Consider the following 19,509-nt stretch of genomic DNA (forward strand, 5'->3'; position numbering starts at 1 on the left):
TTGTCTATTTCCCATCCATTTTGCTGTAACATTTAAGGAAAAGAGCAGAATGTTTTTTAGGTTTATTTAGAAAGGATAGTGTAAACAAATCGTACCACCTTGATCTGAATTCAAGACTCATGATGCAAAGCTGAAGCCACTGGGCCCTGGCCTTCGAGAAAGCTGGGCTCTTTCACTGCATGCCTGTGACCTTCCGAGGTTAATAAAGATGTCCTGTAAGGCAGAGGCTGGCCGAGACGCTGCTCTGTTACCGCCGGCCTCAGACAGTAGCTGTGGTCCTGTCTCTGAGCTTCCTGCCCCCAGCTGCGTGTGGCCAGTGTCCGGGGCTGGGGCGGGGTGCGGGCCACAGAATGGTGATCACAAAAAGGAACTCGATGGTAAAGGTGACAGGTCTGTGTCTCAGTCCCACAGCTGCGTATGTCCGAGGGTCAACAGAAATCTTCAATAACCAGGATGGCGTGAGTTAGGAGGACGCCAGCGTCGGCCTGCGCAGCCCTGCTGACCTCAGTCTTTGGTCTTGAGTCCACCACGTCCCACTGTTCACACGTAAGGCCGACAGCACACAGCAAGCGCAGAATCTGTTCTGAGGGGGCCCTGGAGCTGGGCTGCAGGGCCCTGGGTCCCCAGGCTAGAAGGCCGGTCTGGGCCCCCTATCCAGGCAGCAAAGGGAGCCAGAATCTCTCGGGAGCGCAGGGGACAGTCAGGACCCGCCACTTTCTTAGGGAAGACACAGGAGCTCAGGGTGCTCACGGCCCGGGCTGCAGGCTCACGCTAGGCACTGAGGGTATCTCTCCCTGGTGAGTGGCAGATCGGGACCTGCGTTACAGGCAGCCTGGCACCAAGCAGAGCCGAAACTCCAGTGGTGGCCATGGGGGCTCTTCCGGAGCGTGGGTTTCCCAAGCTACAGTCCGAGTCATTAAGAGTCCACCATGACCTTCGGATCAGACAGAATCAGTCCCGCTGCAAGGCCACGTTCACACCGCTCCAGGGCAGTTAAAAAAACCTAGGCTTTTGAATAATGCTTTTGCCACAATTACTTCAAAGTTAGAAAGAGTCCAGCGACTTGCTTTCCCTCAACTCTATTTTAGTCTCAAAGGAAACCATTTAATTTTATTGAGGGACTAAGGGGGCTGGACCACCCCTGAAAATACTCAGTTTGCACAGTGACCAAGAATTACACATTGACTTAGAGAAACTCAGTAAAGAGGCTGCAGCGTGTGTCGGCTTAAATGCACACAAAGACGATGCCACCGTCTGGTGCGATCTGCTCCGCTCCGGGTCACCACTGCATCAGCCTTCACCAGTGCTAGGACGGGCGAGTCCGGCAGCGCCCCTACAGCTCATCCTTCGCCTGGCGCAGAACAAAGTGGTGCAGAGCCTCAAGGTCTCTACCACCGCTGTGCTCACCCACCTTCTGACCCCCACGGAAGAGCAGCAATGTGGGGTAGCCCCGGACCTGTAACCAAAGCAGGAAAGGCTGAGGACAGGGTCCGAGCCACACCCTACCCATATGGCAGGCAAACCCATGCAGTGGAGGTGGGGACCCCAGGGCTGATTTTTAAAGGTGGATTTAGATGATAAAAGGACCAGTTTAGCAAGCAAAGCCTTTGGGCACGGTGTTCGCTTCCTGAGCCACAGCTGCACTGAGAGCAGGGTGACCGCAGTGACCCTCCCGAGCCTGGAAGTGCACACTCGCCCACTCTGACCATGCCTACTCCCCTGCAGCCATGCTGCTCTTTTTTTTGCACCTTGAAATTCTCACAAGGGTTTCTATTAATGAGCAACATCTCTTCTCAATCAAAAGGGACTTCCCACGTAAGCCTAAGCCTCTGGGCTTGGAGCCCCAGGACCAAGGCAGTGAACAGAAGAATGCAAACCATGGCTCCCCTAGGCCGCAAGGTTGTGCCAAAGGCTGAAGACCAGGTGAAACAAAACTCAAAAGAACACAAACAGCGCTCTGCTGTGTCCACCACACCCAGCCTCAGCCCCTGGAGGCCTCCCCATGCCTGGGTCCGGCTCCCCAGCCTGCTGCCAGCAGGGCCACCTACTGAGTGCTTGCTGCACACATCACGCTCCGCCGTGCAGTCCACCTCAGCAATCTTGACCTCTGCCAAGCCGGGGAATTCCTTTTTGGAGAGTTCCTCCCAGGTGGGCGCCAGATTCTTACAGTGACCGCACCTGGGGACAGAACAGTGACAGCTGTGCTCAGGACACTTGGTGTAAGACAGTCAACAACCTCATAGGCATCATAAAACACACAATTTCCCCACTGGGTGCACACTAATTCCCCCACTGTCCCAGACAGGGAATCAGTAACCTGATTGGTGGCCACACAGTTGTAACAGAATCATTTGAATGCTGAGCACAGTTTAGGGCTGCTGAGCATCTTCTAATTTCAGAATGTTTTCCTTGGTGCATCAGTGATTTATTCAGAGAGGCCAGGACAGAGTCTGGGGCAAGCCTTCTCTCCCCTCCTGCCCTCTCCTCCGTGGACCTCCGGAGAGCTGTGCTCCCTGGCTTTCTGTCCCTACCCGTGGTTTCCCTTGACCTGGGGTCAAACAAGGAAAGTGACATGCATGGGCCCTGCTGGTGCCTGTTTAAATGAAGAGCCTCTCCCTCTCCTCGACACCCTGCCTGTCCTTGTGACGACAAAAGGACAGCTGAGGACACAGAGCTGAGGCTCTTAAAGGACACACAAGCTTATAGAAGGCGTGATGGAAAACCATGGTGTTTAAAAGCCGACCACAGTACAAGTCACACTGCTGTGACTCCCCCGGCTTCTGATACACTCATCCCGCTGTTCCCGCCGCTTTCTAAAGCAGTTTTGAAGTCCCCTCTTATGACTGTCTTCAGCTGCACTGAATCAATTCAAAATGTTGACCTCTCATGGTCGCTGTGACCTTGGGGAAGAGCCAGAAGCCCACAGCGCCGGTCCAGTGGAAGAGGACATGACAGTGTGCCTTTCCTCTGGATGGACCCTGGCAGCCATGTTCACTGTATTTTTGATCATATTTCATAAAGACAGTCACAAAGGACAACTTCTCAAACTGCTTCAGAAAGTGGCAAGAATGACAGGATGATCAGTGTTTGAAGTCAGGAGGGAGTTAATGATATCTTCTTTTACTCTAACAATTTTTTAAGCAGTCACCATATTTTCTGATTACTGCTTGTAGCTGACAGCAGGCCTTAGAACCTGTCACTTCCCATCTCATCAGACTGTCTTGGTCTCAAGTGATCTTACTTATTCATGTTCTGGTGCCCAAGGACCAAGTGGCAGGAAGGGTCACACATTCAGGGTTTCTACAGAAAGCTGAGCTCTACTGGGCTTCTCTAACATTATTCTACAGAAACTCAGGAGCTGAGCTACACCATGTTCATTATTCAATGAAAACCTAAAGGGAAAAGAACCCAGATGCCATAAAAGTTTGCTTCCTCCAAAGCAGCCCGAGCGTTAAGTTAACCTCCTCTGTGAATGGTCCCCGTGCCATGTAGCGGGAGCCTAGTGAGTGCAGGGCTGTGAGGACAGCGCTCCCTCATCCTGGGGTGAAGGCAGTGTCTGCAGCTAGCTCTGCAAAGCTGGCTACTCAGCTGGAAATGTGCTGGGACTCAGGGACCCTGGAACAACGCAGCTTTCGTCGAGGCAACCACTCACCACGGGGCATAGAACTTGACAAAGGTTATTCCTTCCGCAATGGTGTCATCAAAGTTCTTTTCAGTGAGTGCCAACACGGTGCTCTGCAGGAGAGGAACAGGGAATCAGCTTCTTCTCGCCAACATGTTATATGCATCCCTGCACCACACAAGCAGGGGGTGTGCCCAGGGCCCAGGGTGGCAGGACAAGCAGTGCACAGGCACGGGCTCAGAGAGGCTGAGCCCGTCAGCCCTGGAGGCTCCGGGGCAGCTTGGACTGCACCCCAGCATGGAGCCTGAGCCGCCAGGAACTTCCTCATCCATGCCTTCCCCAGGGCCGCCTCCCTCTCCCCTCACTGGTGGCTGCAGGCAGCTGCAGACAGTCACCTTCTCTGCGTGGCAAAAGACACCTAGTGACAGCCATGACCCATGGTGTGTGTACAAAGTAAATGTGCAGAACACACATCCAAGGTCTGGCTGGAGGTCACAGGGAAGGCCGCCATGTGGTCAGCCTGACAGCTCTGCCATCCTCGTGTCCGAGGACCCTGCCCCACGCTCACAGAGGCCCACTCAGTGGTGGAAAGCTTCATATAAACAGCGCTGAGGTAATTATGCCAGTCTGGGATGGGCTTTAGAGTGCCACGGCACACGCACTCCCGACAGACGCCATCCTGATGCACACACAGCAGCCGCCCGTCACCCAGAAGAGGCCTCCTGGGGCAGGTGGCTCTGCTGTTTTTCTAACTGCAAACCACCAAGGGTTCCTGAGGGGACGGCTCCAGTGAGTCCTGTCTCCTGCTCCACCCTGAGGTCCCCCACTGTCCCGGGTCCAAGCATGGCATGACATGTGGGAGTGGAAGCAGCAGTGCCCATGCAGTTGTCCACCGTGGTCCACTTAGATGGGTCCGCCCCCAGCAAGGACATCAAACCCCGTGGATCCTCAGGTCCCCACACAGAAGGTGGACAGTCTTTGTACCAAACACATGCATCCGCCTGGACTCACGGAATCATCTCTAGCTGATTCCTAACACCTGATACGATGTGAACGCTGCGTCCCTAACTGTGGCATTGTTTGGGGAATGCCTAGAAAACTCTGTACACATTCAGAAAACACATTTTTAAAACGAGTTTTCAGCTGCGGTTGGTTGAATCTGTGGGTAAAGAGGGCAGAGCTCTGCTCAGGACAGCAGGAAACACGCACACCGCCTCCCCTCGGAGACCCATGCACTTCTTCCTCCGACCCCTCTGCACTTGGCCCCCCAGGCTCCGGGCATCACCCGACTCCACTTTCCCTGTCTGTATACCGCAGCTGGACTTCACTCTCTCCTCTGTCCCTGCCGTCAGCTCAAGCTTGGGGACTCGCTGTCTCTCAGGGTCCATCTCGCAGCTCATCACTCCCACACCTGCAGCTTTGGGTCATCTTTCCACACATCTGCTCGAAACCCCCAGGGGCTCCTGACACATTCGGGGTGGAGCCTGCAGCCCTCAGCTGGCTGACCGAGTCACAGCTCCCCAGCTGTGGCTCCCTATACCACAGCCCTTGCCAGCGCCCACCCGTTCCCTCCGGGCCTTCCTGAAACACACAGCTGGTCCACACACTCGCCTCTGGGCTCCGTGCTTCCACCTAGTGGCTCCCAAGTCTGTGTCCCAGGGTGACCAGCCTTCATGCACGCCTGTCACAGCTCCCGTAACACGGGCTCCCTTTGCCCCTATAGACCCAGCCCCTTCTCAGGTAGGAAAATCTTGGCAGCCCAGGATGGAGCCTGAAGCCTAACAGAGGCTTGAGGAACACAGAACAAAGGCATCCAGGACACATCAGGGAGCCTGAAGCAAATCCACCCAGCTCAGCCTAGCGTCAGACCCACACACCGCCTTCCTGCTGGTCTCTCGGGAGCCTTGGCCTCAGGATCAAAGCAAGTTCTAGAAATGACTAGAAACAGTCCGTGGGGCTGCAGCCATGACCTCTCAGCACACAGCCTGCATGCACAGGAGCCCACAAAGGACAAGATGGGACAGGCAGGGATCTCAGACTTCTCAACGTCAGCTACCCTCAAGATCTGTCTCACCTGTGTCGAATCTAAGAGCTTCCACAGAGCACACCAAAGCTGAACCACAGGGCTGGGGATTTAGCTCACTGGTACAGCGCCTGCCTGGCAAGCGCAAGGTCCAGTTTGATTACTGGTACCAAAAAACCCCAGCAGAATAAAAGCTTTCATGCTGGGAGAAGAAGGCCGTCTGGCTGCTCAACTCTCAGCAGTGGGCACTCACCTCGTCCCCTGTGGGCTCCTCAGCCAACACTGGGGCCTCTGAGGGCTCCACGGTCTCAGGGGCGCCCGTCTCCGGCCCCTGCAGCTGCAACACCACATAGTCTCTCAGCGAATCCAAGTCCCGCTTTCCCTTGTACTGATCCACCTGTCCAAGACAAAGAGGGGCCCTGAACGGCTTCTGTCATGGTGCACTGACCAGCGCCCCGCACTATTGCTCAGCCATGGCTCTGCACTCCTCGCCCCTGAAGGAGGAGCACGTAGGCCCCAAGGCACGGCCATGGGGGCAGAAGGTGCCTTCCTGTGGTTGGAGTCCAGTCTAGGGTGGTGGTGCACACCCAGGTGGCCTAGGGACTCGGACCCTGTGCACTGACCCTGGTATGGGGAGGGCTGAGCCCAGCCAAGCGCAGGTGGGATCCCTGCTCTGGCTCTGCAAGGCCTGCTAGTGACCAGGCTGGGACCCCGTGCCTGGGCGGCGAGATTGGTCTTATGGTGGCCCAAGCCACTGAAATGTTTCAAATAGTGGTCCTTTTACTCAACAGTTCAAATACTATCAGAGAAACCTATCTGTTCCAAGGTAGGCACTTCTCCAAGCCACTGCCCCAGAGCCATGGACAGTGTTCACCAGGATGCACACTCGTTACACACTCAGCAGCTCCACCTCTGAGGCCAAGAACCCCAGACATACCTTCTTCCCGTCACGGAACCAGAGCAGGGTGGGGTAGCCTCGGACTTGGTTTTCTGAGCAAAGTCCGTAGTGCTGTGTGCAATCGACCTGAAAACAAAGCAAGATCGGTCTCCTCACAGCCCTTTCAAAGCCCCACGGCAATGTAGGAAAAATGGGACTCTTAAAAGTGGCAACCCATGCAGGGTATCTGGGGTGTGGCAGAGGGTGGCTGAGATAAGCCACTGGGAGGCCACTGGATAGTTCCAGAAAACTGGGTTCCACTGAAGTCACTGGATGTCACTTCTGGCTCCTCCATGTCACATGGGAAAGGTCCCTGGGTTGCAGCACAAACCGGGGCTCACTGTGAGAGGGGGCTCTCTGCAAGCCACTGCACGAAGCTGAGGGTCCCTAGGGCAGGCCCTGGGAGCACACAAATGCCCAAGGAATGGTCTCTGGGCCCCAGCTCGTATCTGGCAGAAGGGCTCTAACTACCAATTCAGAGCTGGCCGTCTCTTCCAAATAAACAACGTGGCCAAGGCCATAATTTGTCCAGGCTGTGGAAGAGCCAGCAAGCTCAAAACCAGACTGCCATCTGTGAAGGTGAAATGAATTATCAAGTGGCAAACTAAACGGAATTAATAAATCAGGCTTGTGACTACACATGGAATGAATAAGGGGCTACACTGCTAATTAACCTGGCCCAACACCGTCTATTTCCAGCTTAATAGTGACTTTCACTTACCTTGCCAATCTTGACAGTTTCTGAATGTTCGAGGCCCAGAGCCAGCTGCTCCCAGGTTGGGGCCAGAGCTTTGCAGTGACCACACCATGGCGCGAAGAACTTGATAAAGTGGTTGCCTGCAGGGGACACCAAGGTGGAAGAGGAAGGGGAAAGAGGCGCTGTCACTTGGGCCAGACCCACGGAGGGAGCGGTTTAACTGGAGGATCACATAGGAAGTCCGGGAATCCTCGGCAATGCTCAAAACAAAGCCAGATTTGCCACCTCTGCAGGAGAGCAGGGAACCACCTCAGGGGTGGAAGACTGGCAGGACAGGCAGAAAATCAGGTATTTCCCATCTTCTCTATGACTGTGATGCTGACTACGCAAGCGGGAAGCCAGGGTGACTTTCTCTGCTATAGTAAGGGGAGAAGTGATGCTGGCCTCAGGAGTCACCATGTGACAAGATGCTGAGCGGATGCTCTGGAAACATGAAGGCCAAGCCCGACGTGAACACACAACTGGACATTCTGCCACCGGCGGCCACGCAGTCTTCCTGTGCCCCCAAAACACATCACGCTGTGACCATATCCCTAGATAGGGTCATATCCCTAGAGCAGACTACCAGCAGACCAGAAATAGAGAAATCTGGGAAATATGGAAACCCGCCGTGGGAATTCAGGCAGCAAAGTTCTGACTGCAGGGAGCACACTGTGCCCTGCAAACAGAATGCAGGAGACAAAGGGGTGCCAGGGCCCGGGAGCTCAGAGGCCCTTGGAGAGGTAGAACAGAGCCCAGCCTGGCCACAGTTGTGCCGCTAAACCTGCTGTGAGCTGAAAATGCACTGAGCAGCCACATGTCCCCAAAGCTGAAGGCTCCTAAGTGGGACACGGTGAGTCAGAGCCACTTAGTATGAAAATGACTGGACTGCACTCCATGCCAGGGGGCATGCGGGGGAGCCCCAAGGCACTCACTCGGTTTCCAGGCAAGTAGGGAAAGTGCCACCTCAGGCACTGAGGGCAGGAAGATGGACAGCGGCATGGACGAGCAGGAGAGGCTGGAAGGTAGGCACAGGATGATGCTTTATACTTTATGAAGCCCTGCGGTCTGGACACTGAGCGGCTCCACCTTGGTGTCGGAACTTACTGCTCCGCTTAAACTGGCAGAAGCGGTCAATGAGCACGACCAACAGGAATACGGATTCGCTTTCCTGCCCAGGCCCGTGCACAGCCCCTGCGATCCGTGGCTGAGCACACCAACCTGCCACGCCGTGGGCCTTAGTTTGGCACTGGGCCTGCTCTGCTCACAAGGGCAGAAAGAAAGGAAGGGGGACGTCGGCGCAGACGCGTGACACGGCAGATGGAAGAGCTGCTGCTATCTGAGCCCCGGCAGCGAGAAAGAAAAGCCCGGAGAGTCAAGGGCCGTGAAACAGGCAGCACTGCCGATGCCCGCCAGGCCCGCCACCTTACCCTGTGCCACGTGTGTCTCAAAGTTGCTGGCTGAGAGCTCGTACAGCCCCTGCTTGAGCTCGGGGGCCCTGGGTGCTTCTACTTCCGGCTCTGGTGTCTAAAAGGAAGAGACAAAATGACAGTCAGTCTGCACATGAGTCCTGTGGATGTCGACGTGGCCCGCCCGTGTCTAGTACCCCTGCAGACGCCCACCTGCGCCTGTATGACGCCAGCGTGCACACCGAGGCCAGAGCGGGGCTCGCGTCTGTCAGCCTTGGCGTGAAGCCCCAGGGCAGCCAGTGATAGCTGTACCCACCCCAAAACCCTAACAAAGAGAAGCTAAAGGACGGAGCTGCTCCCAAACCGGCCCTCTGCTGGGAAGCAAAAGCTGATATTTCAAGAGATTAAACAGTCAGCTCCCTGATGGGCCAATGCGGAGGGTTAGCACCGAAAGACACAAGGGAGGTGAGATGGGGATGGCAGAGCCCACCGGGAGCAGCAGGGCCTAGCTACCCTCGGGTCACACACGCGGAGCAATCGGTGAAGACAGGTCAGGCACAGGGAAAAGGAGAGGGAAAAGGAGGTGACAGGGGAAACTAGCCACCAACGGGGAACTCAGTAAATGACGGGCAGGCTTCACAGGCTGCACCTTTAAGAAAGAACACGGTCACACCACTAAGTCTGGGACAGAAGCGTTAGGACATGCTTCTGCGGGTGCAGTAGGGCCCCTGGCCTACAGCTGATGTGTCTCACAATCTGTGGGGATCCTGCTAACTGTGCACCCACATCTGTGAGAAGGGTTAATTTACAAATTAGACATAAGAAATTAACAGTAACAATAAGACAGAACCATTATAACAAACTGTAATAAAGTTATTTAAAAGCTCATAAATTGTTCATTTCTAGAATTTTCCATATTTTCGGATGTTAAGTAAATGAAACCACGGGAAGCAGAAACCCACATGGAGGGATGACCATGGTGGGGGGCACCAGGACACACCGACAGTTCCTATGCTGCCATGCGATGTTAGATTTCCGTTTTTGAGGCCAGGTACATCTCTGGCTTCCAACCAGTGTAACCTGAAGAAGTAGTCATGGGATCCCTGTTTTCCTGCAGATACTCAGTACATATTACTCCTCCTCACCTCACAGTTCACGATCCCAGTTCAACTGTTAAAGTGCTGATGGCCCAAGGCCAGAGCCCTGCAGAGCATAACTGGAACGCAGGCCCCGCTTCTGCCCCTGGCTTGTCCAGGCTTCCCAAGTGCTGGATGCCGAAGGACAGGATCAGGTGAAGGACCGGGAGGTGGGCAGGTGGTGGCAAAAAGCGTCTGCATGGCACCACACATGCCCCCTGACACCCACCAGGGACCCTACCTGTATGGAGGACCAGGGCACCCCACAGACAGGCTGCTCACACTCTGTGGGGGACAGTAGGGCCACCCCACCTTTCAGGGAAGCAACCTGGAAATACTCGTCAGGAGCCTCGAAAATGAGTTTCTTTTGGATTTGCAATTTTATATTTGGGAATATCTGCTACAAAACCTCACTTAAAAGACAAGGAAGTCATTCTTCAAAAGATAAATATGTTCCATGTAATACTTCTGATGACTGACTACAAATGAACATCTATAAACAGAAGAAACACCATGGCAAACCCATGATACGATAACATAAAATGTAATCAACACTGCAACTGCACACTACACAGAATCACTAAGGAAAACGTGTACAGGATTGCTTAACTTTACAAAAGCATATACAAAAGTAAAAATTGGGGTGGGATGTAAAAAAACATACTTTCTTGTGATCAAGTTTCTTTTTCGGTTACCATAACCCTAAGGGGAAAATTCTGAATTTATTCTGCATGAACATAAAAATGTACATGTTGTTATTTAGGGAAAAATACAGGTGAAACTTTTTAAAAAGCCTTCCCTTCAAAAGGTAGACTCAAACTGAAAAGAATTTCTGGCTTGCCATGCAAATTGAGCAACCCTAACCCAGGATCCAGAATGCTCCAAAGCCTGAAATCCCTGACCCAGCACAAAGCCACAAACCTCCACACCTGTGATGGCAACAAGTCCAGAAGCAGGTGCACTAGGAACACTGCAGAAACTACCCTCAGGCTTTGCACGGATGGTGGCAAACAATATAAATGAATGGCATATTCGGCAGGCCTCATCCTCAAGACAGCACAATATGTGTCTGCAAATATTCCAAGACCCAAAGAGTTCGAAGCCTCCGACCTGAACACCTTGGATAAAGGCAACTTCATCTATGTGAAATCTGTGCATTTGAGCTTTGTCATTGTAAAGCATATTTCACCATCACTGTTTCCAGAGATCATCTGCGACCCTGTCAGAGACTAAAACACGGAGCTCAGGCAGCTGCAGCTCTGGGGTAGACGCCGTGGGGCCCACCCTCCCGTCCCTGCAGAGTCTCAGCACACCTTTGCCACGACACCCCCACAGCAAAGTGGCTGCTTCCCCTCACGGGAACCAGCTCACAGGATGACATCGGCCCCAGCCTTTCTGCTGTCCACACACTGGCTGCCGGATATACCCATCATGGAAGCCAGGCTTTCTGCTGCAAAGTTCATTTTAAAAGTTCTCTTTTTTTGAAGTGGCTGACTCTGCTCTCCTTGTGCCTAATACCCGCCCTATTCCAAAGAGAGCATTTTCATAAAGGAAGCAATGGGAGGCTACATCTCTGTGAAGAGTTACACCTGCTCATCCAGCTTTCCCACAACGGAAATGGAATTCACTCTCCAAGAGGCTTGTGCTCTCGCCTGCGACCTACAATTAGATCAGTCTCTGGCCAGTGACCGCCCAGCACCACTTGACAGCACTCTCCACCACACGCTCTGGTTTGAAATGTGAGATATGCTGGTGGGGTTCCGATCAGCTCTGCTGTCTGCAGAGAACACAGGACAGAGCGAGGAACCACATACACCCACTACAACCCCAGCAGCGCCGCTCCTGATCCGCTCAGGCCCGCCCAGCACAACACAGCAGCCTCCACCAGCGACACTGAATTGCACACAGAGACTCCTGCACCCTGGCCATGTCACCAGGGAGACGGGGCAGGAGAGTGGGGACCGAGTTCAGGCTGGGAGTTCACTGACGCTTCTCTCTACTGTGTGGCTGGATGTTTCCTTTGCTTACAACATCAGTGAGTTCTGATGGGGTCACTTTGGAATAATAACCGTGATTTATGTACTACTACTGGCCTCTGCTCAGTGAGACTCCCCTAAAATGTAGAAAGGGAAGGAGGGGAGGAGGGGGGCACTCACAGCTGGCTTCTCGTTCAGCGTCTGCAGCATCCAGTTCTCCAGCGCCTGGAAGTCTCGAGGACCTTGGTACTTTACTGCTTCTTGGCCAGGCTTAAAGAACTTCAGGCTGCAAGAACAACAGGATTAGGCAGAGCACAAGTTAAAGCTTCCCCTAACTACTCTGAGTGGATGGCCGCAGTCTCATCAGGGAGCAGACTCATTCAGGGAACCATGCAGAAAGTGAGCTGGCCAGGGGCTGCAGCCGGGGCCCACTCTGCCTCCCTCTGCTGATGCCAGGAGGGACGCAGAGGTCATGCTCTAGGAGGCAGCGTGTGCACATTATGCTAAGCAGTCAGAAGTTTCTGAGGATTCAAGGGAAGTAAAATCCAGGTGAAAACCTGCAGCCACAGTGCAGCCTTCCGTGCTCCTATGCAGAACCTCAGGCTTCTCCCCGTGAGGCATCTGTTATCCTTCCCAAGAAACAGTCAAAGGAAACCCCAGCTGGATGGCTCTGCTTTTGTTTGCTACCTTGTCCACGCAAACTGCGATGTACAACAGCATACAAAACTACAGCCCGGGGCCGGCGATTTAGCTCAGTGGGTTAAGTGCCTGCCTGGCAAGTTTGAGGTCACAAGTTCGATCCCTGGTACCAAAAAAAAAAAAAAAAAAAAACAAAAAACTACAGCCCGGTATTGTGCAGTGCAATCAGCAGAAACAACAGCACTGCTCTGTAGAAGCCGCCATCTGCTTCATCAGTCCAAGTGCAGGGCCTAGCGAAGGGTGCTGTCTGAAGGTCGTTAAACGGGCAGGTCATTAAGGAATCTGTCCACATACACTAGAGTTAAATCCTCTCTCTCAAAGCAGATCAGCTGGAATTCTAGCTCACAACCTCAGAATACGACTCGTAAGAAACAAAGTCTTTATATGAAGGGAAAATTTAGAGAGAAAAGACACACACACACCACATATGCACGTAGGACACACCCTGAACTTGTGCATGCGCACACACAGGGAGAAGCCAGGTGATCACGGGGCTGGGCGAAGCCAAGAGGGCTGGCAGGTGACCCATGGGAGCCAGGAGAGGAGGGTCCTGATGGACTTCAGAGCTGGCGTGGCCCTGCTGACCCCTTCCTGTTAGAAGCCCAGCCTCCAGGACCCAGTTTTCCGCCACCCACCTGCATGGTTCTGTTAAAGCAGTGGAAGGAGGAGATGGACACTGATGCGATCCCTTCCTGCCTGACCCCTGCTCAGGACTCCCCAGACAGTGATTCTTTCCTGGCTTAACAGGAAGCCCCTCAAACATTTTCCTGGGTATAGTCAGCTATTTCCAGGGGCTGGGGGACCCCAGCCTCCTCCCTCTGACGGAAAGGGTCAGACACTGACAAACGCCCAGCTCAGGCTTTCCTGGTCACCATCGCCTCCCTGAGGGCCTGGGTTATAGGCTCCATCCCAACTGTCTTGCTGTCACTACTGTACACAGCTCTGCCTCCTGCCTCTGGGTAAAACAGACAATTTAGAAATTCTGTTCTCACCTCCTCTTCTGCAGGCCTGAGGGCTCCCTCCCAGACCGCTTTTATTAAAAGTATGAGCTCACTTTCATTCCTAACAACACAACGTTAGTGCCTGGCTTAGCTGGGTGGGGCCAGATCTATATAAAAATGGAGCTGGGTGTGGTGGCACAGGCCTATCATCCCAGCTCTGGGGAGGCTGAGGCAGGAAGATTATTGTACGAGTTTGAGGCCAGCCTGTGCTCCACAGTGAGTTCAAGGCAACCCTGGATTACATAGCAAGACCCTGTCTCAGAAAACAGCCAAGCTAATAAAAATAATAATAGCAAAATAAAAATGAAGACACATGGCCTGGCTGAGAACCTGGTGTAGCAGCCTACAGCATCTCTGGCCTGAAGCTGTGCGGAACCCTTTAAACATCCCCGCACACCCAGGACCTGTGCCCTCTCGGCCCCATGATGGCTCTGGTCTCAACCACCACATGCCATGCTTTAGGGGCCACACGAAGTCAGCAACATCAGCCTGAACGGAGGCCACAGCCGACACATCTCTGCTGTTGCCGCCTCCTAAAAGCAACAGGCCACAGGAGTGCTCACTTCTTCCTCTTCCTCCTCCTGCTACCCCCAGCTGATTCTCTGCGATGCTCTTGATCCGAACTGAGGCTACTTCAAAAGTGGAGCTGTGAAACGCCAGGCAGGGGGTATCTTCAGCAAGGTATAGAGAGGGGACATTTCCTCCCTTCTGGTCTGACACAATGTACACTAGCATGTGGCCACTTAGCAAGCGGCCACTGGAGACCAAGAGTTCCAGGGGCCTTTGTGACAGTCACACTTCCAAATGGAGGAGCAGCCCTAACCTTGACCAAGTGAGTTCACATCAGGACCCACACACATGCTACTTCCATGGGTGGCATTGTCACACCCTCCCTAGGGGTTGAAATCGGGGCCAGAGGCACAGGGGCCGTGAACAGCAGTGCTGGGGTCCCGGCCCGTGTCTGCACTCACAGGGCTTGCTCAGGTGTTCACACAGCCTCTCCTGCTGTCTGAGGTTTGGTTCTGATTCTACACTGAGACCACACTCCCCTCTTCCTCAATTAAGTACCAAATCCACACAACTGACTTCACTCTTCGTTGTATGGGGATTTAGGGAATGGGCCCTCCTCCCTCGGGATCTGTCCCCAGCATCCGGCTTCCCTGTCACAGTGACCATCCAGACACAACTCTCACCAAGGGCACCCACCAGTCACGGCGGACACTCTTCACGGGAAGAGAGGGGTGGCAGGGGTAGGGGGCATGGCAGAACCAAGCCCAGAGGCCCAGCACTCTCAGAGCTGCCCACAGAATTTCAATTCATCCTCTCTACCCTGGTTTGATCGTCTCCACCCAGGCACCTGATGTAACCGGCTTGGGAAAGGGAAAGCTTACTCTGTCTCAGTTTTGGAGGTTCCAGTCCATGGGGGCAGGAACCTCAACCTTGGGCCTGCAGTGAAGCCACACGTCATGGTGGGGGGATCAGGATGCCAGAACAGCAAGGAAGCAAAGGAGGGGTCCCCGGAGTCTCCAGCCCCTCCTACAGGGCCATGTGCTGGGATTCCCCAGGCCTGTAACTTGAGGGCACTGCAAGACTCTTATCCAAACCACGCTAGAGCCGCTTGGATATACACTCCCGGAGGTCAGGGTGGGCAGCACCACCCGTCCCAACTTCTGTGCGCTGGTATCCTCCTTCCCAGCAGAAGGAGCCCTACGCTGCCAAGGGTGTAAAATGTCACAGGGAATGTCACCACGTGCAGGATCCCAAAGACCCCCCATGGCCCCAACATGCTCCAGTCAACAGAAAAGCCGAATGCCGATGAGTCAAAGGCTTCTTCCAAACAAAACGCCCAGATGTACCTATCACTGCCCTCTCCCCTGCAACCTGCACAGTACAGCATGGACTTCCCAGGCCGCAGGCGACCAGCACACAGACCTGAGGACCCTTCCCGACTCACGTGGGGTAGCCCCGCACACCCTGGGCGGAGCACACATCCGAGTCGGCCGTGCAGTCCACTTTAGCCACGTAGACCTTGGCGTCCTCCATGCTGTTGTACTTGTCTCCCAGGTCGTTCCATGTTGGCTGCAGCCGCTGGCAGTGTCCACACCTGTAAGGAGCACACTGAGTACCACACCTCGGGGGTGTCAAGCCCTTCCCCTCAGGCACCGGCTGTCTTCATGTTGCAGCAGCCGGATGCACACAGGTCCCTCCATGCCGCTCAGGCCTCCCCGACCATCCCACCCCAAACGCCACAAACGCAAGGGGGCCTCGAGTTAAATCAACTCTACAATTTTCCAATGAGCAATTATAAAAGCACATTTTTAACAAAGGAGTTTGCAGTCAGGTAATTTTCTCAGGTTGATATAACCAAGCACCACACAGCGCACTGCAGGGGTTCAGTGACGTGCACAGGTTTTTAAATTGACCACCGTTTAAGTTAATGTGCTCCAAGGACGATGGCCTCTGCTCGACTGTTCCTTGTCGGGACAGCACAGGCATCACTCCTCGTCACTAGCTTGCTACCAGGGCAGCGCCAGTGGACACCTCGCATTTTGGGTCTGCGATGCCAAACTTGATTTCAGAGTCAGACAATGATGGAAACTTTACCCCAGGCTTCAAGTACAACCCCAGGCCCCTGCAGTGCCTGAGGGTTTGTGGGGGTTCTCCCCAGGTGTCTGGTACATGTGACACATGGCTAAGGGTAACCCTTGATGGGCTGCTGTAGAAGTTGGACTCTAGGAAAACAAACCAAGACAAAACCAAGTGCCCACTTACAAGGATACCCAGTGCAGATACCTGTGACTCCTCAGTAAAACCAAGTGAAAACACTTGGCCTCTTTTCTGACACATGACCTCAAGAATAACCACCCGAGGGTGGCACTGAAAAGCTCACATGAGGTGAAGCGTCTTCTCTAGCAGCACTTTCTAGGCTGAGGAAGATGCATCACTCCTTCCTGGGAGATCACTGGAGGACACCTCAGCGTTACATTTAAATCCACATAGTCCAGTGCCAGCAAGTCAAACACGAACACTGTCTCTTTAGCTACTGCATTCCCAGCACACACTCAATGTAGACTAAGTGCTTGGCAATTTCATCACTGAGTTAAAAAAAAAAAAGAGCAGCAGTGAAATTGCATTTGTGGACTCAATGTCTGTGAATTCAGACTGAGCTTGGGAGGGGTGGAGGGGAGGAGGAGCCCTGCAGTCAGGGACAGACTTCCTGTTCCTTGGTTCTGTTCTTCCTCATGATGCGAGCATCTTACCACATCCACTGTAACTGTACCATCCAAAGAACATATGTGACACCCGGTCCGGTAGGTGCTTAGCCAAAGCAGCCACCATCTGTTCTGACACTGGAGGGGAACCTGACTGGGAGGACGGAGCGGGTGTGGGGTGGTGGCCTCCACCTGGGCACAGTCCCAAAGGGCTTCCTGGGGCGGTGCTCCAGAGTTCAGTCAGACAAGCTCGTTTCAGAATTTCACAACTCCTTTGTAACCTTTCAAGTTGTGACAACACAAGACCAGATTAAATGCAAGGATAAAGAATATGTTCTTTATCCTCGCTGGGCACTGAATCAGAGCTGTTCATCCTGGGCCCTCACTAGTTGGTGCCCTCCCCCCAAACCCCAGCAGCAGTGACTGAGCCACAGGTGCCATCTAGCTGCAACTCCTGGTTTGGGGCCCTTGTAGCTACAGCATCCAGCCCTGGGACAGCCAGCTGCATTCCATTAGCCCGTTCCAAACACAGCAAGAAATAGCACAAAACCACCTGGTCCCAATCTTGACCTTATGGCCACCAGGGTCAGCATGACCCATGAGCACCACAGAGAAGCTGTGACTTGATGTTGGCACAAAACCAACTTGGCAAGACAGCTGCCAAGTTCAGAGCAAAAATACACACATCTCTGTTTTCATGACATCATGTCCTTGCCCTCAAGTCACTAGTGGGCTTCCAACATTCCCGACCTCTGAACTAGAAGAGGCGGGGGAGGGCAGTCTGCTACCTTCCATCTGAGCGCCACACTGCACTTAAAGCCTAACTTTCAAACAGCAATCGAAAATCTACAGATCCCAGTCAGAAGCAAATAAAAATTTAAATTTTCTTATTGGGAGCATCCCCCTAAATGTCCAAAAACCCACAATGAATGAAAAGAACATTACTGAACACCCAGTACCCACACTGGGCTGTCTTCTCTCAGTGCAGGCCCAACCAGCGGATATTTGCTGAGTTAGTCCAAAATTCAAACTCCATTAGCGCTACAGGGGACTTGTTATGCCCGCATGTCGATTTTTCTTAAAAAAAAAAAGGAGCAAAACTCTCAGATTTATTCCATGAAATTGGCTCCAATTAAGTGCTGCAGTATTTATTTGGCATGGTTAGTCCAAGACTACACGAGCACAAAGTAACTACTAACATCAGCTGAACTTTTCATGCTACAAAGTTATTTCCCTCTTCTATTGGTAGTTCTAAAAATCCAAGTCAGTTGGTTCTTAGGAACGAAACAATAGCCTGAAGATGTGGTTAAGAGACAGAAAGTTTCTCCTACTTCAGAAGGCTTAGTTCTCAAGAATCTACGTTCTAAGCCATTTTCTCTGTCCTTTCTACACCCCTTGCTCTGGCAGAGCTCTCCAGAGCCTTGGGGAGGGGGTACACTAATCTCGCAGTACACACTGTCTGCTCAGCTCGACGCGTCCACATCCAGGAGGACCCGGCAGGGCAGCACCGCCTGCGCTTAGGTAACTACACGGTGAAAGGCTCTCAGGTTCCAGTCAAGGCCAACCCGAGAACAGCAGAAGGCCTGATTTTCATCCAGGGGCTATCCAGGCTCACTCCTTCCGAATGGCCAGGCCCCAAGAGAGCTGAGAGGAGGTGACCTAGGGCACCTTGGGCTGTGGGCCGCCAGGAGCTCGGTGGGCGCCCCAGAAATCGCACTCTTCCCGGCTTCCGGTGAGAGCACGGGATCCCCGTCCCGGGCAGCCCTTCCCACGCACGAAGTGGGAACCACACCTCGGAGCGGTCGCCCTTTTCAGTTCAGCCCACGCCTGCGGGGCGAGCGGGTAGAAAGCACTCCGGGGTCGCGGCGGCCCCCGGTGCCGGCCTCGACAGCGCTGCGGTCGGCGCGCACGGGAAGTTGGGGCGCCCGGCGGGGGCGGCGGAGGGCATCTGGGACCCCTCGCTGCACCCGGCCCGGAGGGGCGGGCTCCGGGGCGGGCTCTCTCCGCGCGCTCGGGCCCGCCCTCCTCCCGCTGCGCCCGCCGCCAGCGCCACGTCAGCCGCGAGCGCCCGGCTCGGAGCCGACGCCCCCTGCCTGGGCCTCGGCCCCCGCGCCCCCCGGACTCCCGGACCCCCGGGCCCCCGGGCCCCGCGCCAGCTACCAGGGCGCGAAGAACATGACGAAGTGCGCGGCGCTCCGGATCCCGTGCGTGAACATGTCCGCCGTGTACAGGTGCTTGGCGTGCGGGTCCTCCGCAGCCCCGGGCCCGACTCCCTCCCCGCCGCCGGCCGCGGGGCTCCCGTCCGTCGCGGGCTCCTGGGCCCGGGCGCCCCAGCGCGCGCCGCCGCCATGGCCAAGCAGCAGCAGCAGCAGCAACGGCGGCGCGGCGAGCGGCAGGAGGAGGAGGCGTCCTGGGCGCGGGGGCATCGCGGCGGGGCTGGCGCGCTCTCGCCGCGGCCACCGGTCCCCTCTCGGGCCCCGCCTCCGGGCCGGGCCCCGCCCCCTCCACGCCCAATCCCCGCCTCGGAGCCGCGCCCGCCCTTTCTGGCCTCCGGGCCCAAAGCCCCGCCCCTCCAAAGCCCCGCCCCTTTCCCCTCCCCGGCGCGGCTCCCTCGCGTCTCTCCGTGCCCCGCCCACCACCGCCCCTCCCGCCAAAGCCCCGCCCCCCCGTAATCCCCATCCCGCTCCCTTGCGTCTTCTCCAGGCTCCGCCCCGCGCACCCCTGTCCCAGATTGCTTGGCTGCGCACCCGAGCGCCGG

At 54.8% G+C, this 19,509-nt stretch overlaps 1 protein-coding gene across 2 annotated transcripts; it reads right to left on the reverse strand.

The window, feature by feature from the left end:
• Nucleotides 1-50: 50 nt before the first annotated feature.
• Txndc5 (thioredoxin domain containing 5) lies at nucleotides 51-19,225 on the reverse strand. Of its 2 annotated transcripts, none has more exons than XM_063259853.1 (10): nucleotides 18,912-19,225; nucleotides 15,494-15,643; nucleotides 12,020-12,125; nucleotides 8,749-8,845; nucleotides 7,304-7,419; nucleotides 6,583-6,669; nucleotides 5,899-6,042; nucleotides 3,653-3,735; nucleotides 2,049-2,178; nucleotides 51-1,456 (listed from the first exon to the last, which is right to left on the reverse strand). In XM_063259853.1, exons 1-10 carry the CDS (start codon nucleotides 19,175-19,177, stop codon nucleotides 1,334-1,336), a joined length of 1,302 nt encoding a protein of 433 aa, XP_063115923.1. In that variant the 5' UTR covers nucleotides 19,178-19,225; the 3' UTR covers nucleotides 51-1,333. The 2 variants fall into 2 exon arrangements, with proteins under 2 accessions (XP_063115923.1, XP_005003321.1); XM_005003264.4 differs by lacking the exon at nucleotides 18,912-19,225 and adding an exon at nucleotides 18,544-18,665.
• Between the last annotated feature and the right edge of the window lie 284 nt (nucleotides 19,226-19,509).

This window comes from Cavia porcellus, unplaced genomic scaffold (assembly GCF_034190915.1).
Source record: "Cavia porcellus strain 051 isolate PalLab524CR breed Dunkin Hartley unplaced genomic scaffold, mCavPor4.1 scaffold_13, whole genome shotgun sequence".
NCBI classification, from domain to species: domain Eukaryota; kingdom Metazoa; phylum Chordata; class Mammalia; order Rodentia; family Caviidae; genus Cavia; species Cavia porcellus.